Genomic DNA, 22,172 nt, shown 5'->3' with positions numbered 1-22,172 from the left:
TCCCCGCACTGGAGCCCTGGGTTACGGGGTCTGCTTCACTCCCCACCATTCGTCCCAGTTTATCTGCGTGGGAGTGTGGGACCGCGGGTTACTACCCGCCGCTCTGCCTGCCCCGTTCTCGTTCTCCGCCACTCTGAGTCCGGCCCTCTGGGTTTATCTGTGCAAATGTGGGGCCGCAGGGTCTGCTAGTGCTCAGACTGCCTGTGCCATTTGTCCCACACTCCGCCAGTCTCGGTCCCGCCACAGCCACGCGAGTCCTCTCCACCCCGGTGCCCATCTCCGCCCCTCCTACTGATCTGGATGTATGTTTCTTTTTTATGTACTTGGTGTCGGACTTCCTTGCCGTTCGATTTTCTGTCAGTTCTGGTTGTGCGAGGAGGCGCAGCGTGTCTACCTACGCCGCCATCTTGGTTCTCCCGTGGAAAATGTCTTAAAGAGCCTTCAAATGTCTCATATATGAGGGGGGACCCAAAAACTTAGAATATATTAAAAATTGTGTATTTATTCCTATATGTTTAAACTTCAGTCACTTTCAAAGTATTTTCTATTTGATGTAATACACCTATTGAGACTTTTTTCCATTGCTCCAAACAGTTTTTGAACTTGTCAATTCTGATGCCTTTTAGTGCTTCTGCCATTTTTTGTTTCACCTCTTCCACATCAGCAAAATGTTTCCCTTTGAGGACTTTTTTAATCCTGGGAAACAAAAAAAGTTGCTCAGGGCAAGATGGGCTGAACAAGGAGGGTGGGGCAGGGGGGTCAGGCTGTTTTTGGTCAAAAACTGCTGAACACTCAGCGCAGGTGTGCTGGTAAATCACCCATCATGAAATGGGCACACGTGTTCAAAGAGTCTTCAAAAAAATTCACTGAAGCCAAACGCAGCCTCTCACAATAATGCCAGTGGGATCACTGATACAGATGGGTTCCTAGAACACTCACCTAGAGGGGGAATCCTGTACTGCAAGGGGCCTGCCTTCTAGAAGAGAGTTCTGTTTTTTGGGGTCCCCCCTTGTGTATGGGGGGGAGAGAGAGAGAGAGACATGCATGCAAAGGAGAGGCACTGGCTCTGACTACACGAAAATGAAGGGTGTCTGCTTTGTGAAAGATCCCGCACACAAAAATTAACAAATGACAGACTGGTAGAAACTGTTTTCCTGGATGACAGTGTATAAAAGGCAATGATGGAGGTGGTGGCTACTTATGACAAGCTGGGGTGTCCTGGCCTTCCTATTTGGCTTTGATGGTACCCAGCAGTTCCTACACTCTTTGCTCTTCCTCCCAGGGAAAGGGAGTGGAAACCACTAAGATTCTATCGTCTTGAGTAGCATCGAGCGTGGGACCTCCCCTACCCTCCTGGCTCCCTGATGCCAACCCAGGTCCGAACTTCATACTGACCAGGAAGATCCTTTGTAGTTGGTGCTGGAGAAGATGCCTCAGAGGCTGCCTGGAGCACCGTCCATCTTACAGATGGGAGACCAAGGCCTGTGTGGCACTCAGAGCCATGGTCTCACTGGCTGTTAAAGGGCTCTTTATCCCCAAATACCCAGGAGATGTCTCCCCTCGAGGGTCCTCTGGGTCCACAGTCTCCCCCACTCCCAGATGAGAGGGGCCGTCTGGGGGCAGCCTGCTGAGCTGCTAGGGGAAGAAAGGCCTGGTGCCCTGATGGACATTCAGGCACTATTCAAGACCACCTGCAGGGCTGACTGGTGGGCAGCCCTCCCTCGGGGGAGTGGGAGGCTTGGCCAAAGGGGGTGGTGATGGTGATGGTGATGGTGTGAGGGCTGCTAGGGCTTCGCCCCGCCCTTGGCACCTCTGCAACGCTGGGTTCCAGCCCTCCTGCTTTCTGTCTGAGGTAACCAGGTAAGCTGCTTCTCTGCCTCCTGTAGCCCAGGTCCCGGAGGTTCCCCTGCCCCTCCGGGGGCCAGAGGAGTCCTTGGGAGAAGCTGCAGAGAGGAGAGAGATGGGTCAGGAGGGCGTTCATTCCCACCATCAGGGGCTGCCTACCTGACAGTTGGCAGCCCCATATTTCTCTGGGCGATGGAAATAGGACTACTTACTACTATTCTTTCCATTTCTCTGGATTTTAGATAGTTTTCTTAAAAGGAAGAACAGAAAGGGTTGGCAAGACTTGCCGGCTTAGGGTGGGTACTTGGAGGAGGACTGTGGAACCTGGATGGATTCTGTGTGTGAATGTGTGTATGAGTGGGCCCTCATGTCCCCCCTTGGCCCCCCAGGAATGGGCACAGGGGCCCTGACAATGGCTCTCATGACCAGCCCCAGCCAGGGGCCCTCCACATACCCCTCGTCCCTTGTAGCAGCCCCAACAGGTCAGTCCCTTAGTTCCCACTTTGCAGAGGAAGAAACTGAGGCTCAGAGAAGTGAAGCAATTCGCCCAAGGCCCCATGGCCAGCCAGCTGCGGAACTAGGACTCAAACCTGAGTCTGGGGCTCTCCTGGCCTGCAGCACTGGAGGGAGGCTGTGTTTACACAGTTCAGGGGGAGCTGCGCTCAGCTCAGATCCCTGGTGTGGGGCGTACAGGCTGCATGGCCTGCGCCGCAGCAGCCCTGGGAGTGTCTGTCCTCCACCTGAGGCCGAGAGAGTGGGGGGCTGCCTGACGTGGGAGGGATCAGTTGCTGCTTGTATGACAGGAGCCCTCCCTCCCCTGCCCTGAGATCGTGGCAAGTCAGCACCGCTGATCCGTCCTGGTGAGCAGGGGCCAGCTGGAAGCACCCCAGAGTTGACATTTCCCTGGCCTAGCTCTTCTTCGTAGGGAGAAAACACAGGATGTAGGGTGGCTGCAGCAGCTCTGTCTAAGTGCCAGAGAGTTTAGGAGACCTTCTGAAGCAGAGAAAACTGCCATGCTTCTCACAAACACTCTCATCTCTCCTCTGGGGAGCCCTGTGCTGACATACACAGAGCCCCACAGTGCCCGTGACCGCCGGCGTCTCTGTTTGGGCTGTGCACTGTCCAGCTCTGGGGAGGACGCCAGACACGTCCAAGTCTGTGTAAATGGGCCCTGGTGGGCTGTGCAGTGCCCAAGCTGTGCCCCCGTGCATAGTAGCCCTGAGCCCCCAGAAACATCTCCACTAGGGAGACAGATGAGTATATCCCCTGAAGCTTTGAGAGAGCAGGTGTGCTCACCTTCTTGTTGATACATACCCCACAGAGTGGGAGAAAGTGGCCATTGTTCTCACAAAAGGGGCCGGGAAGGGGATGGCCTTCCCCCAACCCCCCATCTGATGCTCACGTTCTGGTGGGCCCAGGCCTGGCTTGTGTTTCGTCTCTGCAGCAGCCGTCCTTGGCTCTTCAGTTCTGGAATGGACTTCTCATTTGCCTGGCCGCTGTGGCATCTCTCCCCTCTCTCAGTCTCCACCAGCTCACTTGGGCATCACCACATCCCAGGGTCTCAGGCCCAGTCTCTGAGTGCCCCTGACTCCTTGTTCTCCCTCACCTGCCACAGCGCAGGCGCGGTCCGTCCCAGTGCCGCTGCCTTCAGGGTGTACCTGGACCCTGCTTTCTCACCACCCACCTCCTGCCTGTCCTGGCCACCGGCACGCCTCCCCTGACAGTGGCTTCAGCCTCCTCTGTCCTCTCTGCCTCAACCATGCCCCACTGTGCACATGCCTTCTCCCTGCAGCAGCCAGAAGGGCCTGCAAGAAACTAAATCTAAAGAAGCCAGATGGGAAAGGCCACCTACTGCAGATTCCATTTATATGAAATGCCCAGCGTAGGCAAGTCCATAGGGACAGAAGTCACATAGGGGTCATGGGGGGAGGGGAGGGGATGGAGAGTGCCGATGTCATGGGTGCGGGCTTTCTTTTGGGGCTGAGAGATGTTCCGGAATTAGCTGCACACCACTGTCGGTGTGCTAAATGCCATTTCTTGGCAAGTACTAAATGTACTTGTTCTCTTTACAGTGGTCACAAAGATGAGTTTCATGTTATCTCTACTTTGCTACAATTAAAACAAACAAAATTAAAACCAATCACATTGGACTAAAACCCTCCACTGGCTCCCCAAAGACCTTCACACCCCAGGATTCTTGAGCAGGGCCATGGGCCCAGTACCACCTGTCCCCAGGGGCTCTGCCTCCATCTCCCTCACCAGGGTCCCTCACCTCCTCCAGGTGCTTGCTCCACACTTCCTGCCCCCTCCCCAGAACTTCTGGGGCTGCCTTTCCCCCCTCTTGCCTTCAGAAGGGGCCTCAACCTTCTGGACCCCAGTTACCCTGCCCCACTGCACATTCCTGGGCTCTATTTTGTTCCAAGATACCCTTCTTGAAATGGTGCTATTTATTCATAATTTGACTTCTTAATCCCTTTTTTCAACCAGGAGGTGCTTTGACAAGCATCAGGGGCTTTCTTTGCCATCTTTGCTGCCGATTTCTGAGCAAATGGGACGTAGTGAGCAGCTGCCCCCAGGAACAGTTTCTAGCCGCTGGCACAGTGGCCTCTGGCTGGTACACCCTCATCTCCACCCGCATCCCACGCTCCCCCCGCCACCTCCTGTCCCCAGTCTGTGGGAGCCGACCCTGAGCATGGCCCTCTGGAACCCAGCTTTCTCCTTGCCTTTCAGAAATCTGGTTTTCTTGTCCGTGATGTTAGTAGCTGCCTGTCTGAATTCCTAACGGGCTGCATCCCCCGCTGCCCTGCCCCGGCCTGCCCCTGGCTTGTTGCAGGACACGCTACTTGCCTGTGAGATGTTTCTTGGGGCCTGGGGTGGGGTAGGGGTGGGGGCTTGTTCTCAAAGGTTGCACTCGCTGTCCCCAGCATGATGGGTTCCAGAGACGGGCAAGCAGGACATGTGCTGTGGGCCACAGAGGGCTCCGTGGCCTGGACTCTATCTCCCAGAGTCAGAGTGGAGGGTTTCTCCCCCAGCCCTCAAGGGGGGTGTTGGTTTGACCCATAAAGGTGAGAGAAAGGGCACTAGGGCAGGAGAAACAGCTGAGTAAAGCATCACAGGCCGGGGGTGGGGGGTGGGTGCGGGGAGCACCCAGGGTGCGCCTGGACGAGAGACTGGTGGAACGCAGCAGACTCGGGAGGAGCAGCCCTGAGGAAATTTCCTTCCTTTCGGTTAAACTTGCAGATTTTGAGGCAGCCCTGAAAACACACAGGTTTGAAAGAACAAATTCCTGCTTCCAAGGGGTTTACCACAGCCTGTAGCCCAGGGACCCTACCCTCACCATCTGGTGCGGTTTGTCTGGCTGGCGGTTGTGCTGTGGTTTTTAAATTTTATTTATTTATTATTTATTTTTTATCCCCCCCCCCGCCCCCGTGCTGTGGTTTTTGAAGCCGACTACCCTTGGGTGGGCCTGTGTGTTCTTACTGCTCACTCCATTTGTCTCAAGACACCTGGTGGCGTTCGATTAGGAGCTCCCTGCTGCATCAGGAGACTACGCAAACCCCTGTGCTGAGAGACCAGAGAAGAGGGGACAGCACGGCTGGACGGGGCCAGCAGGGAAGACCTCTCACGCGGGCGACATTGACCTGCACCTGAAGGTTGCCCTCCCCGGGACACGGGGTGCCTGGTTTTGGGGCCAGAAATAGAGATGTGTTCTCTGAGGAGGTCAGCCTAGAGCAGGCACTGGGCATCATGGGAATGGTTTGGAGGGTCCAAGGGAAGAGGAAGGCCACTGTGCGAGTGGCTGGCAGCTCAGCAAAGACACAGGAGCTGCTGGGGTTGGAGAGGCCTGGCTTTCAGCCCTGGCTCCACCTTTTACTGGCTGCATGACCATGGGCAAATGCGTAATTATTTGTAAATTTCTACCTGCTCATCTATAAAATGGGCATCATAATACTTGCACACATACGTGAGGGCTTGTTTTGTGTCCTGTTCTGAGTACTTTACACACTATCACTAGACTGAGTTTTCCTAGTGAGTCTGTGAGGTAGGTACTACTACCATTCCTGTTATAAAGGTGAGGAAACTGAGGCATGAGGAGTTTAGTACAGCTAGGGAATGACCATGCTGGGGAAAGCCTGATCTGGCCGCAGAGCTCACAGTCTGGACTCTCCTGCAGATATTACCTCTGTGAGCCTCTGCGCCACTAGCCGCAGAATGGGGGTGGCCCGGCACCTCCCTGAGTGGACCTGAGGATCCAGGAGGACATGTGCCTGGGACATGCTCCATTTAGTGTCTGGTGCTTGGCACGTGTTGCTATTGCTGCCCTATCCCTAGCCTCCTGGACTTCTCGCTTTGTTTCCCATGTGCAGCTAAACGGTGTCTGCCTGGGAGTGCACCCTCCTCGCCCTGGCCAATCTCAGTTCCATATCCTTGGAATTCTGGATTCCCTGTCTGAGCCTCTTGTGAGAAGACCAGGGCTCTGGGGGGAGGTGACAGCTTCTTAAATGGGAGTCACTGTGTGTGCCGTTTTTTTGTTTTTTGTTTTGGAAACCATGAGCCCAGCCACCTTCCCTGGGAGAGTGACTCCCCTTCCGTCTCCTGGGGACAGAGTCCAGCATTGCCAGAGTGACCGGGGAAGACCAGGCCTGATGGCCCTCTGGGTCTGAGGAGAAGGGGACTTCTTGGCAACAGCCCCAGAAATGAGGACTGAAAATCAAGACAGACTTCATAGACCTATTTCCTAACACCTATTCCCTTTGTGCTAACAAAACATTGGTTCATTTTTGGATCAATATCTTACGGCAGTCCTGACCATTTTGTTATCAAATTACTCAGCCTCTCATGCTTGTCATGTGACCCAGTTCTGGACAATGAGTCCTGAAGTGGAAGTCTGCTGGCAGCATTTCTGGGAAAGCTTTTGCTCTCCCGATGAAAAGAGAGACAAGAACATGAAGCTAGTATGGCCCTTGACCTTTCCCTTGCTTTTAACCTTTGTTGAACCCAAGTGCGATGACTAGAACTATGGCAGCCATCTACGACTATGAGGCCAAAGTGTGAGCATAAAAGTCAATTATATCAGGGACGGTGGGGTCAGGGTCCCTGATGCTGGCAATTGCCTGCCTCTAGTTGTGTCTCGGGGGGGGAGGGGTAGAACTTTTTGCCTATTTGTTTAAACCTCTGTTGGTTGCATTTTGGATTTTTGCAGGTGAATGTGTTCCTGATACAGACACGAGGCCCAAGGTAGGCTGGGCCCATTGCGGAGGGACACCGCGTGCACAGAGAGATCCGCCGACAGGCCCTCAGCACTGCTGTGTGCTGCAGCCTCTGCTGGACCATGGTGACATCGGCAGGTCAGGACCAGGCCCTCCCCTCGAGGGGGTCACAGGCCACCAAAAAAGGTAATACAAATTGTGTAATTCGTAAGAACTGTTGCACAATGGTTGGGGTGCAAAAAATCCCTTTACATTTAACAGTTGGATTAAGCCCTAATTGAGAGCCCATGTGCCAAGGTTGGCAAAACCTACCAGAGAGTGTGATGGGGGAAGGTAGGATTGCTCAGGATCGAGTGGGTCAGACCTGAAAAAGGTGGAAGGGGCCTTTGTCTTCTACCTCTGACATTCCTGTTGATCCAGTCTGGCTTTAGTTAAATAAGATTAGCTGCTAGAACAAGTAAACCCTGAAATCTCAGGGCGCAAGGAATGGAGATTTATTCCTTGTTCATGTCAGTCTGATGTGGGTTGGTGGTGGCCAGTGGCTGGGGTCTGCTTTGTGCAGTCATTCAAGGACCTAGGTCCCTTCCATCTTGGGGCTCTGCCTTGCTCTAGGTCTTCGGGGTCCTCTTCTTCAGTGGGGAGTTGGGAAAAGAGGAGGGAGGGGCTTGTAGGCCAGCCTGGAATGGGGTGACATCACTTCCTCTCATGTTCCGTATCTCGGAACTCAGTCACATGGCCATACCGCACTTCAAGCAGGGCTGGAGATGAGAGACTCGTTGTGCACCCCGGAAGAAAGGAGAGCACGAGTCTGTGGACACCAGTTGGCCCTCAGAGGTGGTGGGCAGCAAGTTCCCTTCCTCATCTCTCCAAGCCCCTGTCTACAGCCGCTCCTCCTCACAGGCCAGCCAGCTAATGGCCTCAAAGCACCTGGGTCTTCCCAACTTAAAAACCCGAGCTCGGGCCCTCTCCAGGAAGCCCACCTGACTCAGGCAGCGCCCGCTTGCCCTGAAGCCCACCTCGCTCCCCAGGCCTGTATTTCCTCCTAAGGTTAGAATAAGCTTTCTCAGCCTCAGCACTGCCATATTTTGGGCTGGATAAGTCTGGATGGTGGGGTGTCCTGCACATAATGGGATGTTGGCAGCATTCCTGGCCCTCCCCACTAGACGTCCATAGCACCTCCTGGCTGTGACAACCAAAAATGCCAACAGACATCCCCAATATCCCAGGGGGGTACGTATGGGGCAAAATCACCCCAGGCTGAGGACACTGGATTAGCGGGTGCCAGGGCTGTGCATAGTAAAGGCTGTCTTCTCCTTGGTAGAGGTCCGAGGTACAGGGAGGCAGGCAGGGCATTCATGGTGTCCTGGTGTGTCTACAGCATAAGAAAGTAAAACCAGTTCACTTCCCAGAAAGTCATAGTTAAAGTAATAGCTGGAGGAGATCAACATAGTACTGAGGTTTCTGTGGGGCTGGGCTATCCCACAGGCAGGACCAATGGTCAGCTCTATAAGGAGGGGGTGGGCACTTCGCAAAAGAGGAGACATTTCAACCACATCATGAAGGCTGGAGGAGGTGGGCAAAAGATTGAGGAAGGAGGGGTCTTCAGTGGTTTTGCAAAGACAATATGGTGCATTCCAGGAGTTGGAGGTGATTTGATGTGGCTGCAATGTGAGTGGGTACTGAGTAGCCATCTCCTCTGGGAGTGCCCCTTGAAGCTGGGTTTGGTCTCCTCCTCTCTGACCCCATTGTCCCCCTACAGGCCCACTGCATCACTGGTCACCCTGTTATGGCTTGCTTCCCCTCAAAGTCCTACCTTTTGTCCTGCTGTATCCCAGTCCCTTGCACATTGTAGGTACTGAGGAAATTGAATGAATGAATCTGTATGTGAAGGAACTGATTCATGGAGGGTCTCCTATGACAGCTTGAGCAGATTGAACTTCTGTCTGGGCAAGAGGAAGCCACTGCAGGGTTTTGAGAAGGGGTGTCACATGCTTTTGGGTGGAGGATGCTTTGGAAAAAGGGGGCAGGCTGGGAGACCAGCTATGCAGATGGTCCAAGTGGGATTCTGTAATTAAGTTGACCCATGTACCACAAGAGGTCTGACCCAGTCCCTAGCTCTGATTATAACTGCCTTCAGCTCCTGCTTCTCTGCCTCCGTCCTGTGCACACTGCTGCTGCTGAGCATTTTTCACACCATTGTAACGACCTGCTTATGCTGTGTCCCTCTGAGCTGTGGGGGCACCTACAGCTTATTGCCGTACACTCGCTCGGCCCTGTTAGTCCCTGCAGTGCTCTGTAGCACCCAGTGCTCTGTCCCCAACCCCATCTATGCCAACTTCTCCAAAGGCTAGTTGCTCGCCCCTCCCACTGGCCACTGTTGCTTGACTAGGATGGGCTACCTGACCCACTCCAGCCAGGTCTGGCACCCACCCCCTCAGCCACCATTCTTGTTCCATGGATGGACACCTGGTCCAGGTGGAACCAATGGGACCTTGTCTCTGGGGTTTGAACAGAAATGTATCGTCAGGTGAAATTTTCTAGCTTAACTCCCCTATGTCTAGCGGAACAAAACATGGCACCTCAATCTCTGGAAATCTACTGAGATTTGCTTCATGCCTCAGCTTCCAATTTGGCCTCAAAAACAATGGAAGCTCTGCACTTGCTGGGAGGACAGGTCTGTGGAGATCAACGAGGCACAGCTGGCTCATTCTGTTTGAATCTGTGGCCCTGAGGGCTTTTCCTGCCTTTCCCTCAGGTACCAAGATTAGTATTTTAACTACCATAAGACACGTATATTGTCACAAACACCTGCCATTCATTTAGACTTGCCTGTCTCAGTGCCCTTCACCTTCCTGAGGTCCCGGACTTTGGCTAGGATCCAGTCCTCCTGCTGATGGGATGGATTCTCTTAGCCTTTGTTTGACAGTATCTTCATGCCTTGTCTCCATTTTTGAGGGGTAATTTCACTGGACTAAGATTCAGTTTTGGCTCCCACTGATCCATTTATTCCTTTGTCTGGTAAAATATTCCATGAGTGCTGAGAGGTGCTGAGGGCGCCAGGTGTAGGTGGTGTGGTGGTGGCCGGAGCAAAAGAGGTCCTTGCTCTCTGGGGAGAGAGGGAAGAGTGTGTCTGGCAGAGGGAATGGGAGCTGCGGAGGCCCTGTGGCTGGAAGCGGCAGAGAAGAGGCCTGTGTGGCAGGAGCACAGAGAGCAAGACCTGGGGAGGTGGCCGCACGTGGGCTGCACAGGGCTACGGTGAGGAGTGATGCTTTGCCTTTGTCCTTACAGGGGGAGTCAGGCTTATCAGAGATGAAACTTCAGCTGAACCCTGAAGGGCGACTGGGATGGAAAGAAACAGAAGTGGGCAGGAACACGATGCGTTCTGAGCACGGGATACTCAAGTACGTGCTGGATCCCGTGCTGAGCTTTTTGCATCATGTACTCCATCCCAGGGAGGCAGGCTGAGTGGTGTTAAAAGGCCAGGCCTGGCTTTGGGCACTGGCAGATATGTGACTCTGGGCCACGCCCCACCACCTAGTCTGGAAAGTCAGTGTTACATGCCTTACCTCCCAGGGCTGGTCTGAGGCTTCAAGAAAACAGTGCCCCATTGCATAGCCTACAGCTTTGTAAGAGCTCAAGCATCCTAGCTACTGTTTTTATGGTTAAGATTTCTTCTTCTAATGAGAGCCAGAGAGGATAAGTTATTTGCCTCAGGCCACACAGCCAGGAAGTGGTGGGGGTCTTCAAGTCTTACTTGGCTGTGTTGATTTCCTATTCACAGATCCCATCACCCTCCCCATCCCACCTGTCCCCCAGACAAGGTCACTGAGGCCCAGAGAAGTGTTCCCCCCTCGAAGAAATCCCAAAATTTGCGGCTGACAGAACTATTCCCCCTCCCTCCCTCCCTCCCTTCCTTAATTCATTATTGAATGCCGCCTTATGCCAGGCACAATCCAGGAGCCAGGGAGAGAGTTGTGTACAAAAGGATAAAAATCCCTGCCCTGGAGAAGCTCCATTCTACTGGGGGAGACTGACACTATGCAAAACAAGTGAGCTAAGTAAATTTGTTAGACAGCAATCAAGGTTGGCCAGAGAAATAAAGTTGGAAAGGGGATGGAGACTGGAGGCAGAATTCGACATCTGAGGGAACAGCATTCCAGGTAGAGGGCACAGCTTTCGCAAAGGCCCTGAGGTGATGGTGTGCCTGGGGTATTTCAGGAACAGCCAAGAGGTCAGCAGGAAGGCAGGGGTGGTCTGTACAGTGGACGCTGAAGGGACAGGGAGGCCCCACCAGCACCAACATCCTAGCTGGTGTTTACTGAGGCCTTGGATGACTGGATCCAGGTGAGTCCACTCCTGAGCCCTCTTCCCAGCAACAGGAGGCCACTGGGGCTCCTTCCTACAGAGGGGATTGACTCATCACAACTGTGCTGCCCTGCCCCAGCTCCCACCTGGGCTCCTGCTGAACCTGCCACTTTCTGGTTCCTGGACCCCCCCACAAGGCAAAGTAGGGGCAATCAAACCTCAATCTAGGAGTCAGGCACTGTGCACTCTGGGCACCCTCCTGGTTTTAAAGAACTCCCCATGATACAGGGGAGGCTGTCTGGAGAGCAGCTCTGGCTACCCAACCAAGCTCCTCACTCCATGCTTTCTGGGAACTTGGCAGGGCCCCTGAGCTGCCACCCAGCTCTCCTGGGCCCCAGTACTAGGCTGGTCCTAAACCCCAGTGTGTCCATGAGTGTCACACATGTGATCTTAACAGCTGAGTCTCAGTTATATAGGAAGGAGACAGTTATTGAGAACTCCCTGTGTACTAAGCATGTTTGTGCATATCATTGAGGCAGCATAGCATGAAGCTGGGAAAATTCCTTGGCCAATGGAATAGGGAAACTGAGACAACAGTTGAACACAATGGCTGAGCAATTTACAGCCAGGTGCAGATGGTCACCAGGGGGGAAGGCCTCCAGCACCTGGCAGGGGACAAAACTAGGGAAATAAGAACCCTATCCCCAGGATAGCCTTTCCTCCCTGGAGATAACATCTAGGCCTCAGTCATGTTTCAGCTCAAGGTCCGGAAAAGCAGCAAAACCAGGTGGGCAACGCCAGAACCAAATGCAATGACTAAAGACCCCCTGCTCTGTCACTGACCAATCAGTGGAGACCAGGACCCTGAAAAGGCACACCTGGAGAACTGACGAATGTTCTGCTGAAACCCTCCCCTGAGACCTCCTCTGAGATTTCTGCCTGCAAGGGAGAGATGAAAGCCTCAAGACAAAGGAGCCAGTGCATGTGCTCTCCCTCTGGGCAGCAGCCTGTACCATTCCCTTTCCTTCCGCAACTTCTCCCCGACTTTCTTCACAGGCTGTCATCTCCTAAACTCTAGGGCAATGGGAAGCTGGCAGGTTGCCCCACACTGATCCCCTCAATCTCTCCCTAAGGCCCCCTTTTCTCTGACATCCCAGTGAGCTCAGGCAGCCCAGCCTAGGCTCTCCTGTTGCTTCTTCTATGCTAAGCCCTTCCTTGTTCCACTGTGCTCAGCTTTAATAAATGCATCCTCATAGTCACCTGGACTCATGTTGTGAAATCTTTCCTACATGCAGTCAAGAACCCACACGCTACAGCTAGCCTTAGGCAGACAACATTCTGGGCCAGGTCCCTGTCTGATAACATAATTACCTCTAATCCTTATCATGGTGTGCTCAAAAGATATTACTATACCTATTTTTAAAAAAGATTTTATTTATTTATTTTAGAGAGAGGGGAAGGGAGGAAGAGGGATAGAAACATCAATGTGTGGTTGTCTCTCATGCACCCTCTACTGGGGACCTGGCCCACAACTCAGGCATGTGCCCTGACTGGGAACAAACCTGCGACCCTTTGGTTTGCAGGCCAGCATTTAATCCACTGAGCCACACCAGCCAGGCTTACTCTACCGATTTTATGAACAGAAAACAAATTCAGAGTCAGGAAAGGTTTGGGTTTAACTCAAAGTAACCCAATAACAAATGTTAATTTTAGCAATAAAAGCCCACTTTAGTGATTGCTGGGAGTCATGCAGCCAGACCCAGTGCCACTGGGGGAGGTAGGGAAAAGGAGGAAGGCAATGAAGAAAGGCAGAAATGGCTTTTAGCTTTGATCCCCTCATTTCGAGTGTCAAACTCTGGGCTAGAGAGGTCACCTGGAGCTGTCTGCCCTCGAGCCAACTTGGAGATGTGATAAATGGCTTTCCATATCTGAAGAGCAATCAAGGGGCAAAGAGAGACAACTTTGATAGCCTGGGACAAGGTGTCAGCTGCCCATTTGTTAAAGCTTCAGAAAGGGTGACTTTGTGTCTATTATGAATGAACACCCCATGCAACAGTGGAGCAGGCTACTTCATGGGGTGGTGAACCTTCCATCAGTTGCAATAAGCAAGCACAACTGACTTTCCTATTTGCCAGGGATACCAAAAAAAGGGATATTTTAGAAAGAGAGGTTGGCCGGGGTAATTTCCCTGCATGCTCTCAGACCAGGGAGTTTTCAAAAGGCCAGGCAAAGAATTCTGCCCCAAAGTATCTTCAGCAGGAGGCGTTTGATCTTAACAATCCCAATCACATTTGAAGCTGTAGTCTGGCTTCTGCATGTTTGGGTGTTTTCTTTTCATGGAGTGGCAGGGGGCAGGTTGGGATGGAGGAGTGGATTCCTCTAGTTGCATCAGCTCTGGTGCGACCTCTGATATTTACCTTCTTTGTTCTCAAATAAACCACACACACAAAAACTCATTTTCCTGGCTCAATAAAACAAGAGAGGCAGCCAGGTAGGTCAGGAGAAAACTGGGGCTTCTGTGAAGTACATCTGGGGTATTCTCTGTAAGAGTCCTCTCCCTTGGTGGGCTCCTCAGAATTGGCTGTGGTTCTAGCAGGCCCTGCCTGGACCCCTGGAGGGCATCTCCTAACACTTATAGCAATGCTGTATAGGCAAACCAGCCCTTGAGCACCTATCGTGTACCCAGCCCTGTCATGCCAAGCGGTTATTTAAGCAGTTCCCACAGCACTGTGTGGTGAATTAAGTACTGTGTGTTGAGTTTTACCAATATGTATTGCCCTTTTACTTAAAAAAACTGAACATCAACAGAGTTAGTGCATGTTCCAAAGCCAGGGTCCTTCCTGTCTCTTTGATGGGCACATCCCATTCTAGGGCTATTGTGAAGGTTGGGCCTGTCTATAACAGCAGGCAACGCAAAGGAGCATCTAGGGGCTTGCACAGTATCTGCTGGATACTGGCCAGTGCCCAGCGCCAAAGTGGAGTGCAGTGAGCAGCCTGAATCTGGAAGCAGCAGGTTTCCCATTAAGTCTGGATTCCCAGCTGGCTGGATGACTCAGCAAAATACGGGAATCTCTTGAGTCTATTCCCCTATACACATATTTAACACCCGGCTGCAAAAGGGGCTCTCCTGGCACCCAACCAACTAAAATTCCGCCTACATCCCCCTAAGTCCTTCCCTTTCACTGTCCCTCCTCCACAGTTCACCAGCCTTTCCTGGATTCCTGAAGTGCCCCCAATTCTGCCGTCTCCTGGTGTTTGCACCAGCAGTCCCTCTTCCAAGTCTGCCCTGCCCCCACATCTTGCTGTCTGGCACCTCTCCCTTGGTATCAACTAAACTATCCCCCAGTTTATTTCCACTCGAGTACTTATACAAGTTATAATCCTTTGTTCATGTTTTGTCTCATTACTTCCGTTAGGAGACAGTGAGAGCCTGGACCTTGTGTTGCTGGCTACTGTACTGAGTCAGCAAATACCTGGTGAGTGAATGAGAGAGTGCAGGAGGTGTTTCTGGCTGGGACAAAGACCGTGGAGGCCGCGGGCGCGGGGCCCTGAGTCCCTAGGAGTAGCCTCGGCTGCAGGCTCCGGGAAAACGCGAACTTCAGACAGAGCTGGGGGCCGGAGCCTGGGCCAAGGCCGCAGTGGGCTGCGCCGGAAGCTGTTCATACCTACGACCTGCAGCCGCTGGCCCTGCTGCTGCCGGCCGAAGACATCGACGCCAGGTCGCTTGGCAAGCCGGGTGCCCTAGGAGCAGGGGACCAAAGAGACAAGGAGCAGGCGGAATCCAAGAGGACACTGCAGCGAGCCCTCCTCGGAACCCGCAGTCGCCGCAGCATAGGATTCTGGGACTTGTAGTTCTCGGTTCCTCAAGAGGCTGGCCCGCGAGCTCCAGGAAAGCGTCGCATCGCGGGGATGAAGAACTACATTTCCCAGAAGGCTGGGAGAAGTTGGGGTCACAGGGAAAGCGTCCCGGCAGGCGGTGCTTCCCGGGCGTAATGGGGCCGGTCCTGGGGGCCAGTGTCTGCAGCGAGGCCCCTGAATGGTCCGGCCAGTGGTGTTCCCCTGGTTGAGAGGATCTGGGGGCCCGGGAGCAGAGCCAATGAGCAGCTCCCTGGCAGGGCCCGACTGCTGCGGAGGCCTCGACAATATCGACTTTAGGAAGGTACTGAGCGCGTTAGGCCGCCGGGGGCACCCGGAGAGGGTTCCAGAGCGCCCACAGACCCCGCGGGCCTGCGGACACCGCCCCCAACGCCTGGTGGGCGGGTCCATCGTCACCAGGCAACGGGGGCGGGGCGTAGAGCGGCAGCGAGACTGCTGGTGCGAGGACGTTCGCGCGCGCGTGTCTGCTTGTGAACCTCAGGGACTGCGTGTGTGAGGTCTCATAGTCAGGGGTTGCGATGCGAGTCCCTGAGGTTGTGAGTCTCTGAGAGGGTGTGCCCGGAGCTGCTGTGAGAGCGGGTCCGGGAGTCTGCGTGTGAGTGTGATGAACAGCACACTCCTGTGACTACACATGTGTGTGTGAAGCAGGCACGCGTGTTTGGGAGTGTGGATGGTGGGAGCATGCTGATGTGGGACCTGGGAGGGTCCCCGCTGCCATTCAACCCGCCGGGCAGGAGGCTCGCTCTGTGCTGCGGCATATGGCCTGTTTCCTTGGCGGACTGGTCGAGGAGACATCTGGATGGGCGGGGCCGGGCCGAGTGCATTTCTGGAGACCTAGCTGGCTGAGCTGGCGGCCCTTCTTCAAGTCCTAGGCCGCAGAGTTAGCCTTTTCCTGGCGTCTCTCCTCTGGCTCCCGATTCCAAATGGTTTCCTCCTTCCTGCACTCTTAGATTTTGCATTTACCTTTTTCATCAATCAACCACCCTCCATGGACACCTAAGATGTATCTCTGTCCGAAGCAGCCTTTAATCTAGTTAGATTCCCTCTCTGAATGAATCTAACATTCATTCCCCCTCCTCATTCATTGATACAGCAGATCCTTATTGAGAACCTAGTTGGGGGACAGTTGAGGCCAGCTGTCATTGAGCTTCATGTTAGTGAGGGAGACAATCAGCCTGGAAACAGGACATTTTCTAAAGGAGATAAAACTGGTCCATGTTTTAGGGAGTAGCTGGTGGGAGGTGGGATTAAAATCCCTAGATAGTGGTTTGCTATCCGTGAGGGGTGGTCTGAGACCTGTGTGATGAGTCAGTGGGACCAGAGGCTCTGGGTGTGGGGCAGTGGGCAGGGGCTCGGGGGGAAGTACTGTTCCTGGCATGAAGAGAAGGCGAGTTCAGGGCTGGAGGGAGTCAAGACTGGCGGAAGTGGATGGGTGGGAAACAGAAGAGAGGAAGATGTCTATTATTATTATTATTAATCTTTAATAAATCTTAGGAATAATATACAATCAGATGAGTGATAGATCACTTGGATACAGCTCTGGCATCTCACAAGGTGAACCTTCCCATGGAATGAGCACGGGGATCAAAGTGGATCATCACCACCTGCAGGGAGCTGCCTTTGGAGGATGATTGTATTGATGACATTCTTAGCATCTTAAATTGTAAATGGCCATTAGAGAACCTCTGGATGTGCATGGTCAGCAGTGGGACTGTGATTCGTGTTTCCTCCACAGCGAATCTCAGATGCAAAGGGCACTTGGAATGCCAAAGAGGGACCTTTGGCATTGCCTGGCTCGGGTGGGTACTTCATGGACGAGTGACTCTGTGTGGAAGAGGGGCTCGCCATTAACCCTGAAGTAGGGATGCCTTCCAGCCACCAGGGAGGATGCAGGGGCCAGGGGCCCTGGGCAGGCCTGGTGGGCCATTAGGGCCCTGTCCCCAGGTGTCTGAGCAAGGCCTGTGTTCTGGACTTAGAAGAGGGCAGTGAGGATCATCCACGGGTAGGAGAAGATTAACTTGGTGTTTGTTCCTTTGCCCTTTTCTCCGGAGCCTGATGGGCCTTTGCGGCTGGAGAGACCTGGGACAGGCCACCGTGACCTTATTTGACTAATGTTCCATTTTTACCACTGCTGCCCTTGTTGGTACAGTTAAGCTTCCTGTTGCCAAGGGATTTCCCTTCAAAAAAGTAAAACAACAACACACAACATTATGTATTTGTTTTATGTGGTAGCTCTCCTCCCTCCTCAGTGAAAATCTCTGGTTTTAAAGGATGTCAGCTGCTGGCCTGAGTGATCTTCGAGGTTCCTCTTCACCCTGTGGGCAGCTGAACTGCAGGATCTCAGTGTGCCAGCCCAGAGCGGCCAAGAGCAATACAATGTGTCACATTTATAACTTAAACTTATCTAGTAGCCACATTTTAAAAAGTAAAAAGAAATTGGTGAGATTACTTTTAGCAAATTTTATTTAATCCAGCATGTCAAAAATACCATTTCGTCATGTGGTACTCTAAGTACTCAATAACCACATGTGGCAAGTAGCCACCATATTGTACTGAACAGTGCAGCTGTTGGGGGCAATGTCCTTAACCAGCGATCTTCTGGACTTGTCCCATTTGGTACAGAATCTTAGTTTTGTTATTAGCTTAAAAAAATCACCTGTTGGGGTGTGGAGTGCACCTGCTGTAGCCTTGTTGACCAAGGCTCTTCTTTCCCTCACCACCGTGGAATTCCAGACCCTTGTTCCTCAGCTTGGCAGCAGCATGAAGCAAGCTGACTGATGGGTGGATGGGAGCAGGGACTGCCAACTTGCTGTCCATAGTCAGGAGCCCCTCTAGGACTCAGAAGATGACTCCAGAGGGGCTGAGGGGTGCTGGCTTCTTGAAGAACCCAGGCTGGCAGCGCACAGTCAAGGTGGGTCCCCTTTATGCCCATGTATCAGGTTCCTCTTCCATGTGGACTCACCTGCTCTTGGGAGCAGATGGGGGGTGTCAGTCAGTGTAGGTGTCAAGAGGTGCACTACAGTTTCTTCATCTGTAAAATGGGGGTAGTAATGGGGCTGTGATGAGGATCAAAATGAGATGAGGATGCAGAGGAGCTTTATGAATTGTAAAGTGCACCCCACCTGACAGTGGTCTTCAGAAGGCAGTGTCCCTGTATTCAGGAAGCTTTGAGGTCATTTGTGATGTGGGAGGCTGAGTAAAGTATTGGAGGCAGATTTGGGATATCTCAATCACCTTTCGGGCCAAGATGTCAACTGGACGAATTGTTTTTAAAAGTCTTTTTATTTTTTTTAGACTTTATTTATTTTTAGAGAGGGGGAAAGGAGGGAGGGAGAGGGAGAGAAACGTCAATGTGTGGTTGTCTCTCGCATGCACCATACTGGGGACCTGGACTGCAAACCAGGCATGTGACCTGACTGGTAATCGAACTGGCGACCCTTTGGTTTGCAGGCCAGCACTCAATCCACTGAGCCACACTAGCCAGGGCTGTGTTTAAAAATCTTTTGGTGTTATCACTTTAGGTGGAATAAATATAGGCCATTGTATTGGATAACTCATTTTGTGAGGTTTTCAAGGACATTGTTTCTGTCTTAAGTATTTTTTGGACCAGAGTCCAGACAGCAGGGCAGGGCTCCCCTCTGCCTAACCTTGGGACAGTCCCTTCAGCTCCTGCAGCCTTGGTCTCCCGCCTCTGCTGAGCCCATCCTGGCTTGTCCTTAGTTGTCTGTGAAGATGGTGAATGACATTGATGTTTCCATTGTCAGACCAGCTCTGCATTCCTGGGATGACCCCCACTTTGTCCTGACATGTTATCCTGTGGACGTATTGCTGGATTTGATTTACTCTTACTGTGTTGAGGGTTTTGGTGGCTATGTTTGAAGAATACAGTTTATAGTTTTCTTATAGTGTCTTTGTCTGGTTTTAGTATTAAGGTAATGCTGGCCTCTTAATGTAAGTTGCGCAGCGGGCCCTCTTCTGTATTCTGAGAGAGATTTTGTGGAATTGGTGTTAGTTGCTCCTTAAGTGTTAGGTAGAATTCATCTAATGAAACCTTCAGGGCCCATGAGTTCAATACCTTTAATAGATATACAACTAAGTCTTCTTGAATAAATTTTGGTAGCTCGCGTCTTTCCAGGATTGGGCCATTTTGTCAGAGCTGTTGAATTGTGGGCATAAACCGGTTCTTGGTGTTCCCTCCTCACCCCCGTAATGCCCGAGAGGTCATGGGGAAGGCTCCACTTTTAATCCTGGTATTGGTAATTTGTGTCTTATTTCTCCTTGGTCAGTACGGCTAGAGGTTTACTGACTTTATTTTTTCCCAAAGAACAAGTTTTGGGTTTGATTCCCACCCCCCCTCTAGTTTTCTCTTTTCAATTTGATTGATTTGGGGTCTTTTTTCCTTCTGCTTGCTTTGAGTTTAATTTACTCTTCGATTTCTTAATTTCTTAAGGACAAAGCTTATGTTACTGATTTGAGACTTTTCTTCTTCATTAACATAAGCTATACATTTCCCTCTTTGTATCCCGCAATTTCTGATATGTTGTACTTTCATTTCATTCAGTTCAAAATACTTTAAAATTTCCCTTTAGACTTCCTCTTGACTCATGGATTATTATACTTTAACAAGTATCTTTCTGTTATTGATTTCTTTTTTAAAATTTTAATATATTTCATTGATTATGCTATTACAGTTGTCCAATTTATTTTTCTCCCTTTTATTCCTGTCCTCCCTGTACCCCTCTCCCACCTGCATTCCCCCACCTTAGTTCATGTCCATGGGTCGTATATATCAGTTCTTTGGCTTCTCCATTTCCCATACTATTCTTAACCTCCCCCTGTCTATTTTGTACCTGCCATTTAGGCTACTTATTCCCTGTACCTTTTCTTTCATTCTCCCCTTTCCCCCTCTCTGCTGATAACCCTCCATGTGATCTCTATTTCTGTGAATTTGTTCCTGTTCTAGTTGTTTGCTTTGTTTTTGTTTTTTTAGGTTCAGTTGTTGATAGCTGTGAGTTTGTTGTCATTTTACTGTTCATAGTTTTTATCTTCTTTTTCTTACATAAATCCCTTTAACATTTTGTGTAATAAGGGTTGGTGATTATAGATTCGTTTAACTTAACCTTATCTGGGAAGCACTTTATCTGCCCTTCCATTCTAAATGATAGCTTTGCTGGACAGAGTAATCTTGGATGTAGGTCCTTGCCTTTCATGACTTTGAATACCTCTTTCCAGCCCCTTCTTGCCTGCCAGGTTTCTTTTGAGAAATCAGCTGATTGTCTTTTGGAAACTCCTTCATAGGTAACTCCTTTTCTCTTGCTGCTTTTAAGATTCTCTCTTTATCTTTAATCTTGGATAATGTAATGATGATGTGCCTTGGTGTGTGCTTCCTTGGGTCCAACTTCTTTGGGACTGTCTGAGCTTCCTGGACTTCCTGGAAGTCTATTTCTTTTGCCAGATTAGGGAAGTTCTCCTTCATTATGTTTTCAAATAAGTTTTCAATTTCTTGTTCTTCCTCTTCTCCTTCTGGCACCTCTATGATTAGGATGTCGGAATGTTTAAAGTTATCCTGGAGGTTCCTAAGCCTGTCCTCATATTTTTGAATTCTTGTTTCTTCATTCTGTCCTGATCGAATGTTTATTTCTTCCTTCTGCTCTAAACTGTTGATTTTAGTCCTGGTTTCCTTCCTTTCACTGTTGGTTCTCGTGTACATTTTCCTTTAATTCACTTTTCATAGCCTTCACTTTTTCCTCTATTTTGTGACCATACTCAACCATTTCTGTGAGCATCCTGATTACCAGTGTTTTGAACTCTGCATCTCTTCATTGCTTAGTTGTATTTTTTTTCTGGAGCTTTGATCTGTTCTTTCATTTGGGCCATATAAAATTTTTTTGTCTTGGTGTGCCTGTTACATAGTGAGGGGCGGAGCCTTAGGTATTTGCCAGGGTGGGGCAACCCATGTCTTTTCATTGTGGTGCTGTATGTGGGGGAGGGGTCCGAGAGGAAACAATGCCCCTTTCAGCCAGCTTTCAGTCACTTCCTCTGCTACCCACAAGCACATTGGGCTCTTCTGATGCTGATTCCTGGTGGGTGGGTTTGTGTACGTTCTAGGACCCTGTGAGTCTCTCCAACAAACTCTTCTGTAAGGCCAGGAGTTTCTCCCGCTGCCGCAACCCCCACAGGTTTTTACAGCCAGAGGTTTTGAGGCTTTATTTCCCCGTTTTGGAACTCTGGGTTGCCCAGTCTGTCTTGCTCCCCAGTTGTTCCTCCCAGGTTATCTGCACACAAATGTGGGACTGCTCAGTCCTCCAGTCACCACCTTGCCAGGGGTCCTCTCCACCCTGGCTGCCCATCTCCACTCCTCCTACCAGTCTGGATGAAGGTTTCTTCTTTAACTCCTTGGTTGTTGGACTTCCATACAGTTTGATTTTTTGGCAGTTCTGGTTATTTTTTTGTTTTTAAATGTGTTGTCCTTCTTTTGGTTGTGCGAGGAGGCAAAGCGTATCTACTTATACCTCCATCTTCCAATAGCTGGAAGTCCTGCTATTGATTTCTAGTGTAATTTTGTTATGGTTTAATAACATACTTTTATGCTCTTAATCTTTAATATTTAAACGCAATATTTGTTTTGGCCCAGAATGTGCCTCTCTTGGTGAGGGTTCTGTGTGCATCTGAGAAGAATGTGTCCTCTCCTCTGTCAGTGTCAGTTGGTCCGTGTCTTGGTGTTTAGGCCAATACCAGTTGTTTGCCTTTCACTCTGTCAGTCACTGAGAGAGGGGTGTTGAGGTATCTGACTGTAATTGTGAGTCTGTTTCACCTTTTAGTTCTGTAAGTTTTTGCGTCTGGTGTTACCCTCAGTTCTTTAACCTAAGAAGTGAGTGTGCCTCCCGGGATTGCTGCATGGACTGAATACCATAGTCCTAATAGCTAACATATCCC

General features: G+C 51.1%; 1 protein-coding gene and 1 long non-coding RNA gene across 3 annotated transcripts in view; both read left to right on the top strand.

Annotated features, from left to right (window-relative positions):
- The first annotated feature begins 6,772 nt into the window (after positions 1-6,772).
- On the top strand, positions 6,773-10,666 carry LOC123480234 (uncharacterized). The gene is made up of 3 exons (XR_006656150.2): positions 6,773-6,896; positions 7,049-7,241; positions 10,344-10,666. It is a non-coding gene; the product is annotated as an uncharacterized lncRNA (long non-coding RNA).
- A 4,655-nt stretch (positions 10,667-15,321) lies between these two features.
- PEMT (phosphatidylethanolamine N-methyltransferase) overlaps positions 15,322-22,172 on the top strand; it is a 79,671-nt gene continuing 72,820 nt past the window's right edge. The window contains exon 1 of one of the 2 annotated variants that reach the window (XM_024564988.4): positions 15,322-15,519. In XM_024564988.4, coding sequence (XP_024420756.1) covers positions 15,397-15,519 — 123 coding nt within the window. In that variant the 5' untranslated portion in view covers positions 15,322-15,396. The remainder of the gene's footprint in view (positions 15,520-22,172) is intronic. The other variant, XM_024564987.4, reaches the window with a different exon arrangement.

Source organism: Desmodus rotundus, chromosome 9, assembly GCF_022682495.2.
Source record: "Desmodus rotundus isolate HL8 chromosome 9, HLdesRot8A.1, whole genome shotgun sequence".
Taxonomy (NCBI): domain Eukaryota; kingdom Metazoa; phylum Chordata; class Mammalia; order Chiroptera; family Phyllostomidae; genus Desmodus; species Desmodus rotundus.
The sequence above is the reverse complement of the archived record's forward strand: the minus strand, read 5'-3'. Positions and strand labels throughout refer to the sequence as shown.